General features: G+C 39.8%; 1 protein-coding gene across 1 annotated transcript in view; it reads left to right on the top strand.

The window, feature by feature from the left end:
- Nucleotides 1-12,839, top strand: part of cmip (c-Maf inducing protein) — a 46,426-nt gene extending 33,587 nt beyond the window's left edge. Inside the window, exons 12-21 of the mRNA XM_067420244.1 lie at nt 392-418; nt 2,838-2,886; nt 2,999-3,106; nt 3,204-3,320; nt 5,032-5,172; nt 5,442-5,489; nt 5,616-5,762; nt 8,095-8,200; nt 9,460-9,530; nt 10,269-12,839. Coding sequence (XP_067276345.1) covers nt 392-418; nt 2,838-2,886; nt 2,999-3,106; nt 3,204-3,320; nt 5,032-5,172; nt 5,442-5,489; nt 5,616-5,762; nt 8,095-8,200; nt 9,460-9,530; nt 10,269-10,322 — 868 coding nt within the window. The 3' untranslated portion in view covers nt 10,323-12,839. The remainder of the gene's footprint in view (nt 1-391; nt 419-2,837; nt 2,887-2,998; nt 3,107-3,203; nt 3,321-5,031; nt 5,173-5,441; nt 5,490-5,615; nt 5,763-8,094; nt 8,201-9,459; nt 9,531-10,268) is intronic.
- The last annotated feature ends 403 nt before the right edge of the window (nt 12,840-13,242 follow it).

Raw genomic sequence — 13,242 nt, 5'->3', positions numbered from 1 at the left:
TGGGATTGTGGGTATTGGGTGAGGCGTTTCGGGTCCTTTGTGGCTCCTGTAATTGGCCCTGTAGGACAGAGCACATCATTACAGGTCTTCTGCAGAGCCCTGCAGTTGCCACAGGTGGGGGGCTCACCTGTGCTCGTACGCCACGGCGAGCTTCCAGCCTTCATTAGAAAAAGTTAACAACAGCCAGGCGCATCCCAGAGCTCACATGCAAAACATTTGATGAAGTCCTCCCAGACACGCATACACTTTAGATGAAATTGTATCATCATGCGTGTTGAGGCAAACACGCCTACATATAAAGAAAGCAACTTGTGTAATTGTGGAATGACGACACTCTTTTTGTGTACCTGAGTCAATCAATGTTTTTCTCTATTTGCTCTTTTCTCTCCAGGGCACTTGCACATGCCAAATTTACAAAGTAAGTGACATTAAGTGATGCCCCCCCCCCCCCCCCCCCCCCCCCCCCCACACACACACACACACACTGTATACAGAATAATTTAGAGAGATGCTTAACAAGGCTTTAAGATATAAAATGTCAGTGACTAACAATCTCACTTGTTAAAAGGACAATTCACTCGAAAATGAAAATCGTCATCATTTACTCACCCTTATGTTGTTCTAAACCTGTATGCTTAGTTTTTCTTCTTCTGTGGAACACAAGTTCTTCAAAATATCTTCCTTTATTTTCCACATAACAAATGTTATACAAATTTGGAACAACATGAGGGTGAGAAACTAATGACAGGATTTTCATTTTTGAGTGAACTGTCCCTTTAAGAGTAAAGTTCTAAAGGTTAGCCTTTGAGTCATTATGATACTTAGGGAGATACAAAAATACAAATTCAGGCATCATTTTCTCACACTTAACACTTCAGTATGACTTTCTCTATTATGTGGAAGATGAAAGGAGATGTTTTGAAAAGTGTCATTGTTATTAAAATAAAAGTGAATGGGAACTGGTTGTTGGGTAGTTTTCAAGCTCTAAATGACCATAAAAGTTGTCTATATACAGTGCCTTGCGAAAGTATTCGGCCCCCTTGAACTTTGCAACCTTTTGCCACATTTCAGGCTTCAAACATAGATATAAAACTGTAATTTTTTGTGAAGAATAAACAACAAGTGGAACACAATCATGAAGTGGAATTAAATTTATTGGATATTTCAAACTTTTTTAACAAATCAAAAACTGAAAAATTGTGCGTGCAAAATTATTCGGCCCCTTTACTTTCAGTGCAGCAAACTCTCTCCAGAAGTTCAGTGAGGATCTCTGAATGATCCAATGTTGACCTAAATGGCTAATGATGATAAACAGAGTCCACCTGTGTGTAATCAAGTCTCGTATAAATGCACCTGCACTGTGATAGTCTCAGAGGTCCGTTTAAAGCGCAGAGAGCATCATGAAGAACAGGGAACACACCAGGCAAGTCCGAGATACTGTTGTGGAGAAGTTTAAAGCCAGATTTGGATACAAAAAGATTTCCCAAGCTTAAACAACCCAAGGAGCACTGTGCAAGTGAAAATATTGAAATGGAAGGAGTATCTGACCACTGCAAATCTACCAAGACCTGGCCGTCCCTCTAAACGTTCAGCTCATACAAGGAGAAGACTGATCAGAGATGCAGACAAGAGGCCCATGATCACTCTGGATGAACTGCAGAGATCTACAGCTGAGGTGGGAGACTCTGTCCATAGGACAACAATCAGTCGTATACTGCACAAATCTGGCCTTTATGGAAGAGTGGCAAGAAGAAAGCCATTTCTTCTTGCCATTTATATCCATAAAAAGTGTCGCACAAGCCACCTGGGAGACACACCAAACATGTGGAAGAAGGTGCTCTGGTCAGATGAAACCAAAATTGAACTTTTTGGCAACAATGCAAAACGTTATGTTTGGCGTAAAAGCAACACAGCTCATCACCCAGAACACACCATCCCCACTGTCAAACATGGTGGCGGCAGCATCATGGTTTGGGCCTGCTTTTCTTCAGCAGGGACAGGGAAGATGGTTAAAATTGATGGGAAGATGGATGGAGCCAAATACAGGACCATTCTGGAAGAAAACCTGATGGAGTGTGCAAAAGACCTGAGACTGAGATTTGTTTTCCAACAAGACAACTGTTCAAAACATAAAGCAAAATCTACAATGGAATGGTTCAGAAATAAACATATCCAGGTGTTAGAATGGCCAAGTCAAAGTCCAGACCTGAATCCAATTGAGAATCTGTGGAAAGAACTGAAAACTGCTGTTCACAAACGCTCTCCATCCGACCTCACTGAGCTCGAGCTGTTCTGCAAGGAGGAATGGGCAAAGATTTCAGTCTCTCGATGTGCAAAACTGATAAAGACATACCTCAAGCGACTTACAGCTGTAATCGCAGCAAAAGGTGGCGCTACAAAGTATTAACTTAAGGGGGCCGAATAATTTCGCAAGCCCTATTTTTTTTAAAAAAAGTTCCACTTCATGATTGTGTCCCACTTGTTGATTCTTCACAAAAAATTAGTTTCATATCATGTTTGAAGCCTGAAATGTGGAAAAAGGTCGCAAAATGCAAGGGGGCCGAATACTTTCGCAAGGCACTGTAAGTCTTCTGAATCCATACTACACTTTTGAGGAACACACTTTGTCATTATTCACAGAAAAAGTGATTTTTTTATTTTATTTTTAAATGAATTATTTTTATTGTAAGTTTTTTTTTTATTGTAAGTGCATGGGACAGAGCAACATATCGTTCAGAAAAAGTAAGGTACAGGTTTGGAACAACTTGAAAGTGTACCAGTGTGACATGTTTCATGTCATCTAACAGATATGCTGTATTTATTTATTTCTGCAACAGGGAGCTGAAATATGTCATTCAGAGGTTTGCTGAAGATCCCAGACAAGAGGTGAGACAGGAAGGTGTTGTTTGCAGAAAGGGTGTTTCAATTGAATGCTTGCTTAATATTGCCGCTATAGGCTTAGTAATGGTTTGTATATGCATATGTGTGTGTCTCACAGGTCCACTCCTGTTTGCTCAGCGTGCGCTCTGGAAAAGACGGGTGGTTCCAGCTCTACAGTCCAGGAGGTGTAGCTTGCGACGATGACGGAGAGTTGTTTGCTAGCATGGTATGAAAGTGTTTGTGTGAAATACGAGATGTCTCATTTTGTCTTTTGTCTTGCCACTATATCTACTTTAATGGTCTGATGTTGTTCGTCCTCACAGGTCCACATCCTCATGGGCTCCTGCTACAAGACGAAGAAATTTCTACTGTCGCTGGCTGAAAATAAACTGGGGCCCTGCATGCTCTTGGCCCTGCGGGGGAACCAGACCATGGTGGAGGTACAAATTGCTTTTGCTTTGAGATGAAATGTAGTAAGCTACCCACCTGAGTAACATTTTTTTAGCATCATGGACGGTTCAAACCGAAGGCTTTTCAAAACCGTAGACTGCTAGCTTCAAAGACCTAAGCTGTGTTCGAAATCCCTATATCCCTCATTTACTATTCCCTGCATTACTCCACTTGAAGGAGTGAATATTTGAAACTTAGCAAACTGGCAGCTCCAGTAGGACGATAATAAGATTTATCTTGAGACTAGCATGTATAAATCTAAAGCCAGCCATCTGTTGTTGTAGTATGATCACTTTCAGTTAAACTTACACCTAAACAACATGACAAAACTAAATAAATGGTAGTTAAGTTTGCAGTTCTAGACTAGGATAAACAGCAAAGTGGACCAAATAGTCAACACTTTGACTATGTAAGGGCCAACAATGCATCCAGGAGCACAATATTGCATGTATTCTTTGTGCATTTGGCAATCCCAGAATGCATTGCAGTGATTCAAATCAAATTTAAATGTCTGCCAATATTTTACTATTTCATTCAAATTTTTGTATGCACTGAATGCATGTTTTTGTAGTATCCACTTGTTAGTTTAGCAACATTCAAACAATTTCACTGGAATCAATTGAGAGCGGTAGGGTGTGGTCACATTTACAGTTGTTTTGCGAGTTTTTCGTGGGAGGAATCCAATCGTTTCAATAGGATTCCGCACAATTGGGAATTTCGCAACAGGTTTTGTGTTGACCAACAAAGTGACTTCTGTGTGAGCTGAGATTCATGCATTGCTACAATATAGACAGAAAGGACCTTTCTCTTAAGTTTTGCTAATGTGGCTGCACCTTTATAGCCTGGATCCACCCTCCTACGTACTTCTGCTCAATTTTAATTTTCCTTCAGTACTCCTTCTGGGATTGCGGTATATTCTCTGGTTTTCTCCGATCAAATTTTAACCGGTCCAATCAGCAAAAAGATGGAATGGCTGAGAACGATGCCGTTGATGTTGTGCGCTGCAGTCTATGGTTTGAGATTTGTTTGAGATGACAGTGTTGCCAAGTCAGCGGTTTTTCCGCAGAATTGAGCTACTTTAACACTGTTGCCGCGTGCTGTTGTCCCCGGGTTGAAATGACGCCAATTATGTGATATTTAATCCCCGGAATGCACATTTTAGCGGAGAACCTTTTAAAAAAAAACATATATTTACCCCCCGGAACACATTTTTTACCAGGGAACCATATTGTTTTGGGCTAATTTTGAGTTGCAATTGGGCGGGTTTTGTAGTGAAAACCTGGCAACCCTGGATAACATTTGTCACGACCAAACATTAGTGATTAGTTATGGCAGATCCAATAGTTAAACTTCAACAGAGTACCCACCTTCAAGGAAGTTAGCACTTGTCAATGTAGAGTGTCCAGACTCTCTGTACAAATGAAATGTACGAGAGTCTGGTAGGACCAGGCTAGCACCTTTAGACAAGTGCGTCACATTAAGAACAGTGTCTGCAGCATGCAAAGTGGCCGTTAAGGGTTGTTGCCCCTGAAAAAGATCAGATCAGTTATCCATGAGGGTCCATTTGCGTGTGAATGCTCCCCAAGTAGACAGCACGGCAGCTCACTACATTATCTGTTAAGAGTTCAAGAAACTATAGGATAAAACGTATATCCTATAAAAAATAGGATAAAACATTCATCCCTTGTTTCTTCTGTGCAGATCCTGTGTTTGATGCTGGAGTATAACATCATAGAGAACAAGGACACTCAGCTACAAATCATCTCCACCCTGGAGAGCACCCAGGTCGGCCTGCGCATGTACGAGCAGCTGTGCGACAGGCAGAGGGAACTTAAAGAACTGGTGAGTGCACTAACCAACTTCACCAATCAACACGGAGATATTTTCACTGCCGCATGCAGATTTCGATAACAGTGGCCGGTCATTGTGCAATCATTGCTGCCGTCACAGGCCGAGCTCTGACTGTTGGTTTAACGCAGTGCTCCCATTAACACAGAAAGACAGAAGTGACCCATTTACAGACTTCCTACGTATACAGTGCTGACTCTCAAGCGTCACCTGTTGTTTGAACTGAAAACTGCAGAACTAGTAAAATCTTTCTCTCCGTTTAGCAAAGAAAAGGAGGCCCTACCCGACTCACCCTGCCCTCTAAATCTACGGTAAGCGCGTGTTTGTGTAAACTACAACGTGTGTATGTGCTTGCATCAATGCTGTTGTTTCTTAGTTAAACGCAGTACCACAAATCCTTGCTCAAAGCTTTTTTCCACCCATATTTTTTACTCTAGGATGCTGACTTGGCTCGCCTGCTGAGCTCCGGTTCCTTCGGCAATCTGGAGAACCTCAGCTTGGCGTTCACCAACGTCACCAGTGCCTGCGCCGAACAGCTCATCAAACTGCCATCCCTCAAACAGCTCAACCTGTGGTCCACCCAGGTCTCTGTTTACTTCTGCTCATTCCACAGTCCCATAGTTCCAGAGAAACAGTCAAGCTGTGCCCTTGAACAAACGGCACCATCCCAATGCTTTATAAAATACAGTTCAGAAGTCACTTATGCTCACACAGGCTACATTTATTTATAATTTTTAAAAAAACTGTAAAAACTAAAAAATACATATTACAATTTAAACTATCCTTTCTATTTAATATAATTTATTTCTGATGGTAAAGCTGAATTTTATCCAGTCCTTAGAGTCACATGATCCTTCAGGAATCATTTTTAGAAACTTTTCTAATTCTCAGTGTTGACAAGTTGTGCTGCTTAATATTTTTGAAATGTTCATATTTCATTATAATTATAATTATCCTCCCTCAGGGCTGGATTTATGCATATGCATTCTATGCATGTTTACAACCTATCTAAATATGTTCAACATAGCCCATTTCTGTATAAAACAAAGAGCCTAAACTATATCAAATCACATCTTGGTAAAATATGTCAACATTTAAATGCTTTAAAGTAGAAATCAATACTTACATTTTCTTAAATCTGTGTAATCTGGTAATTCCTCAACAAAAAAAAAGTAAATCCTATCCTTAATTTTGGGGTTAGCTAGGCAGCGCTTCGCTGGTGAAAAGCAGGATGCACTTCAAGGCCACATTTGAAGGAGCCTTTGAATTGGGACAGGGTTTTTTGCGCAGCTGTGATGCAATCGACCTTCGAAGGATGCAGCCTTTGATTTGGGACACTAGTATAGCCAGTACCATCTTAAAATAGCCTGTGAGAAGCACATCGTCTTTAATAGCATGAGATATTGGCCAAATTACAGAAAACACTGAGCTACCACATAGCTACAGTAAACTTTATAACCTTTATAACACTTACTAGGGATGCACCGATATGACTTTTTTGGCCGATAATTCTTTATAATTGAAAGTCCAAATTGTAGAGAGCCTGATTACAAAAACAAAACTCTCGTCATTAAAAGCCATGTCCCAAGCACACAATTATAATAATGTTCTCATTAGAATTTTATGTAGCCTATATGACAGACTTGCGCTGCATGTTGCACCTAACTATACTTTACTTTGTTGAAAGTAGTTTCAATCATATTTCAAGCAATTCAAAACCATCATGGCGAACGGTGCGCATCTGAAGTGTCTCAGCTGAAGGAAATAATAAATGTATTTATCGGCTATAAATTTTCTTATTGGGCCGATAGCGATAACATTAAAAATGAATATATATCGGCCGATACCAATATGGTGGACGATACATTGTGCATCCCCAGCACTTAATGATGCTGCCACTCTAACGATGGATAAAACACATGTCTGAAATATGCTGGGCAAAAAACAATTTAAAATAAAGGTGCACTATGTAGTATTTTTGCAGTAAAATATCCAAAAACCACTAGGCCAGTGTTATAGATTTTGTTTTGTTGAGTACTTACAATATCCCAAATGTTTCCAACTATTTGTAAATTGTGAGAAAATTGCTATTTTAACCAAGGACACTACATGTCTGAGCATAGCATCTGGGGGAGTCGCCTGTTAATTGCGTCATATCTGCGTTACCCTCGGTTTCTGGTTTTATTCTGCAGAACCGCTTTACTCTTATCAGTGTGCAACAAGTGTCACAGCAGCTGCTGAGCGAACGTCACAACATAATTTTAAATACACTTAAATGTATCTAATATGATAACCAGAGCTGCATTACCTCATACTCATAGCGTCGGTGCCTGGCGACTGTCCCGTCCCGTCATATTAAAAGTCCCGCTGCTCGCGAGGTGCGTCTTTTTTGTAACAATCACTCCGGCGGCCTCGCTCAGCTCCCTCAACACTCGGTCCTGCACTGCTTCATACTACAGTAATGTTAATAATCACATCCATGAACATGATTTCTGCCGGAGTCTTAATTTCCACCGGCTGTGAGGTGAAGACCACATGTCCCAAGATTCTGCGCTCAAACTTGGCGTCATCAAACTATGCCTTTAATTTGAATAGGCGACATCTAGCAGACGGAAAAGTTACATAGTGCACCTTTAAAATAGAAACCCATTATTTTAAATTATAAAAATATGTCACAATATAAAAAAAAATTCTGTATTTTTGATCAAATAAATGCAGCCTTGATGAGAACAAGAACTTCTTTCAAAAACATTATATATGTCACAATATTTTTAATCCGGCCCTGTTGTTATTATTATAATGTTACAAAGTATAAGAATTATAATACTGTCACCTTTGTTCAATTTACTGCATGCTTGCTAAATAACTTTTCAATCGTTATTTTAATTGACTTGGTTTGTATTTTGTCTTTTTCAGTTTGGAGATGCAGGGCTCCGTCTGCTATCAGAGCATCTGGCCTGTCTGCAGGTTTTGAACTTGTGTGAGACTCCAGTCACGGACGCTGGCCTGCTCTCCCTCAGCTGTAAGAGCGCATTACACACATCTTGCACTCAGCTACCTTCATTCTGAACTGTTAAAAAACAGCTGCTGCTGAATTTAAGAGTCCAAAAGTCGTCGTTAAGGTGTCCAAAATCATCCAAAAATAAACATTCTTTTGTGATTTACTCGCCCTCATGTTATTCCAGGCCAGTATGACTTACTTTCTGTTCTGTGGAATACAAAAGAACACATGTCTGAGCTTCTGTTTTTCATATACAGTTAGAAAAAGTGGATAGTGATTTATACTCTCGAGCTCCAAAGTATCGTAAAATGTGGCTCATGCGCTATAGTCCAAGTCTTCTGAAACCACAGTTATTGTTTGCAGATAATTTTCCTCTCTGCCATAGATCTCAAATGTCATTCGCCGTCGTGTTTTGAATCTTGCCACGTCAGAACCTTTTGGGTTCGCAAGATCCATTGGGTTTTGTCGTCAGTGAAGTCATGCTCTTATGCATCGTCACTTTTTTTTCCCATCAGCTTTCAGATTTCAGTCAGGCCCTTATGCTTTACCCGTGCACTTCTTTTGTTGTATTGGTCCACGCAGCCAAGTAAATGATACATTTTTGCCAAATTATGCAGTGAACAAAAAAAATGAAAAAAGCCTTCTGTGTATGTCCTGACTCCTGACACATTTTTATTAGTTAACATCAGGGCTTGACATTAACACCCACCAACCTGCCATTTGCGTGTGGATTTCAGTTGAGCCGTGTAACATAACCACTCCCACTAGCCACTTTGGTGGGTTGAATTTTATTGTAGTCTTCTCAAAAGGCCTCTGTTATAATCGTGTTGCACGTTATAACCAATTACACGTAATTATTTTGTGATTATTATTGGAATGTCTAATAATCAAAGGTGTTCAGAATCAGATTAGTCATCACTGAAACGCCAGAGGTTTGTTTAGAGCGTGCTCTCACACACACTGAAATCTGCACTCTCATAAACTACAAAGAAGTGATGTAGCCTATGTGCAATGAACATAAGAGATTCATTCATCATACATTGATTGACTGTTTTGTCAATCAGCGAAAATAGTTTTAAACAAATATCACAGCAGCGTGATATATATACAGCACATCTGATGTGAATGGCATAAAGTTGGCTTGACATTGGACGTTCGATATTCACTAATTTAGTCTAAAGTTACAAACCACTAGCCACAATGGCTGGAAGGCAAAGAAGTTAATGTCAAGCCCTGGTTAACATGTAGGACCACTAACATAGTGCAAATTTTCCTTGCAGCTATGAAAAGCCTGTGCAGCCTGAATATGAACAGTACTAAACTCACAGCCGACACCTATGAGGACCTGAAGGTAAGAGAGTGATGACACAACACACCCTCAGACTGTGTGAAAGAATTTCAATATTTGAATTTAAAGGTGTTGTGTGTCGATTTTTGGGGGATAGTTCACCCAAAAATTAAAATTCTGTCATCATTTACTCACCCTGAAGTTGTTCCAAACCTGTATGAGTTTCTTTGTTCTGCTGAACACAAAAGAAGATATTTTAAAGAATGTTTGTAACCATTTACTACCATAGTATTTTTTTCCTTACTTATCTGTTTGTTTTTTTTTTTCTTACTTAACTGTTTTTCCCTCCTAAAGTCAAAACACTGGGATTCTGTAGCGCTTTTAAAACATCAGTTTGTTTGAGCATTACAACCAGCACAAAATAGCAACTTAGTGTGAGTTTGGGGTGCGTTGTTATCTGTTTGGTTGGCCAATAGCAAATGTTAGAGTGTTCAGAAAACAAGTTTGAACAATCTACAAATTCCATTTGGTGACACTAACGGCGCAGCAATGACACATTCACCTTTAAATCTTATCATGCAGACAGGTTTTTTTTTATTGCCTATGTGCACAATGTGATTTACACAAGCAGGACATGTTCCTGGTTCAATAAATCAATCAATCGTACCCTTTACCCTAAAACCAGAGAATGATAGGCCGATAGGAATGTTGTTCCAGGAACGACAAAGAATGTTGAACCAGGAACTTGCCGCATAATGCATCTCAATATCTAATATCTATATCTACCTATCCTACCCGCAGGCCAAGCTACCCAATCTAAAGGAAGTGGACGTTCGCTACACAGAGGCGTGGTGAACGCAACGCTCGAGATTTATAGACGCAGGAAATCTGACACATCATCCGAACACAACATAACGAAGAAACGAGGACCGTATTTATAGGAACATCATTGAAACGACAAGGACCTTCTTATAATATCATAAACGTTCAAGAATCGTCTAGTGTCTCATCGGAGGACGCTCTTCATAGCGGCATCAAAATCCAAGTCAAGTCCCGTGACATCATCAGACAGCACAGGAACCTTTCTAACGGCATCACCGGGGGACTCTTTTCTCTTTCTCTTTCTCGTTCTCGCCTTTATCTCAAACCCCCTTAAGAGGAACCACGTCCCTCGTTTTAACCTGTAACTGACGTCCCTTTTTTGTCCCCATAGAAGACAGTCGATTTCTCCCTTTCTCCTTGAACCACCTGGAGCCAATTCCCCTGTGGTACCAGCGTCTGGTGAAGGCCTGAATATTCAGAGCCACATTCCAGTACAGTTTTGATATCACCTCCTGAGTGGAATGCCAATTTCCACATCGTTTTTTTTTTTTCTGTCCTTGTTACATGTGTGCTTGGTCCTCTCGGTTCAGTCATTTTTGCATCCTCACAAAGATTTCTTGTGTAAAATGTGTCTGTTAACAATGTTCACTTCTTGACATGTTCATCTCTATATCTCTATCGCTCTGAAAATCATTTTTTTATCAACTTGAATAAGCATATTTTTCCATACACTGCTTTCATATATGTGTGTTTGTAAAGAAAATCGACGTATCCCCATTTTTAATGCAAACATTTCAGGGGCTTCGCTCAACGAAAAAAAAAAAGACGTTTTGTTTGTCATTTCCTTTTTCTTTCTCTTCTCTCCTTTTTTTAGCCACATTGTACAGTGTAATTTTAATTTCACAACCATATTTAAGAAAACGTCGTCCAGGAAGTAGTCTGGGACTACTTTGTATTTATGAGCCCCCACTTTCTGGTCCTTTTTTCTTTTATTAAGTACTTTTTGTCAAACATACTGAACCAAGACGGTGCCTAAAACATTTTCTGTAAAAGATTGCATCACCTAGCAACTCTGAGGAAAGTCAGCTGTACATAGATACATTATGAACTTTTAAACAGATTAATAGGCTTTATTATTCTCTGTAAACTTTGCCTCTTGTGGTCGATAGGAGTCCACCAAGAGTGTCCTGCCACAACGGTCGACAATGTTCCTCATATTTATATCAAATCGAGCCAAGATTTGTGCGATGTTATGCAGTTTTACCTTTTTATATTTCATTTTCTCGCCTTTTTTTTTGATCAACGTCTCTCCGAACGTATAGTTTATGACCACTGTAATAAATTACAGTCAGTACCTTGACATGTAGAGAAATGAGACGGATCTTGTAGAAAAAAAAAATCTCATGAAGACGGTCAGAAATAAAACAATCAATTTGCCGTTTCAACTCGAGTTTTTCTTATGTTTACAAAGGCGTGTCTGTCTCCACTCCCACTTTTAAACTATATCTAGATAAAGTCGCTGCCCCGTCCATGTGGCCGGTTTTGAAAGTAGCAGTTTTTGTAGGTCCAGCTTGTGTGCGCGCATTCGATTCCACACAGCTGTAGATGCCGTCCAGACGGGGGGCGTTCAGTACTGGGCACCTGCCAACTTGCATAGTTGCATACTGTATAATGTACATACGAGTGTATATAATTTCCCATTTCTCTTTCATGTTTTTTTTTTGGGAGACTCTTTGTTGCCTTCACTTTTTGAGGTGCGTGCGTGCATATATGGTCACCTAATTTTGTTCCCCTTCCCTCCCACAGACCAAGTGCACTGTCATTGTGTTCAGGTCTTTTTATTTTTGACTGTATGATAAGTTTAATCCATTTTTGTTGCCTGTTCTGTTTGTTTAATTCTCCTTTTGCATGTTTGACCATACAGGTTTAAATATAAAGGGTAAAAGCACTAGCCCCCTTCAACCACTTACCATATGAATCAATGCGTGTTTCTAAAAGTGAAAGATGGACAGAGTTTTCGTGCATGGAGTAAACCGATGGATTATATTGAGAATGTGTTATTAAGGTGCGTTCATGAGTGGCTAGAAACTGTGCCATTCTGTACGCTGGTGAAACTCAAGCCGTGGTAATGTGACTGACACTTTGTAATGGTCTTCAGTCCTAACAGTGGAGCATTTTTCTCTGTGCGGGGAAGGATTAAGGGGGCAGGGTTTCCCCCAGCCTTCATTTTGTTAAAATCATCTTGAGAAAAAAAAAGACAAGAAAAAGGCCATTTCTTTGAAAAAATGGCTTATCGATTGGGGTGGAAATCCAGTTTATACTTCAGTCACCTGTTTCCTGATTAATTTGTAATATCCTGTGGAGCTCACTGTGCTATTTGTGTTTCCAATGTCTCCTTATCAACATATAACGTCTCATTAACTTTTTTTGGTCTTTTCTTTGAAAAGCGCGTTTTGCGATGTTGAATTGAGACTGAGTCTTAATATGATGTGGGTGGGGCCCTCGCGGCCCCTGTAGCACAGGCGTGTACATACAGAATGAACTACATTACCCATGACTCCTGGAGTTTTTTGCAGATTGAACTGCCGCCCTTATTTCTTCTGTGTTTTTCTGCTTCTATCTACAGCTGGGTTGCTGCTGCTGCTGCTCTGTGGCTGTTGTAATGAGAACACACAACCTTCAACAGGAAAATAAGCCTAATATGTGAACCAGTTTCAATCAAAATAAACTGTCTGTGAATATGTTTCAAATAGAAAGCTTTCAAAGCTTTTTTTATTGCTGCATTTTACATATACATTTTTGTTTAACCATTTGAAAAGATGGGGTTTTCATATTACAACATATGCATTCGTTTTTTAACGTGTTGTCATTATGAACCATGAGCGTATGAACAAATTTACATCTTTTATGCAATATATATACATACATACATACATACATACATACATATATA

Source organism: Pseudorasbora parva, chromosome 16 (assembly GCF_024679245.1).
Source record: "Pseudorasbora parva isolate DD20220531a chromosome 16, ASM2467924v1, whole genome shotgun sequence".
Classification (NCBI taxonomy): Eukaryota; Metazoa; Chordata; class Actinopteri; order Cypriniformes; family Gobionidae; genus Pseudorasbora; species Pseudorasbora parva.
Note: the sequence above shows the minus strand (reverse complement) of the source record. Positions and strands in the feature narration are given on the sequence as shown.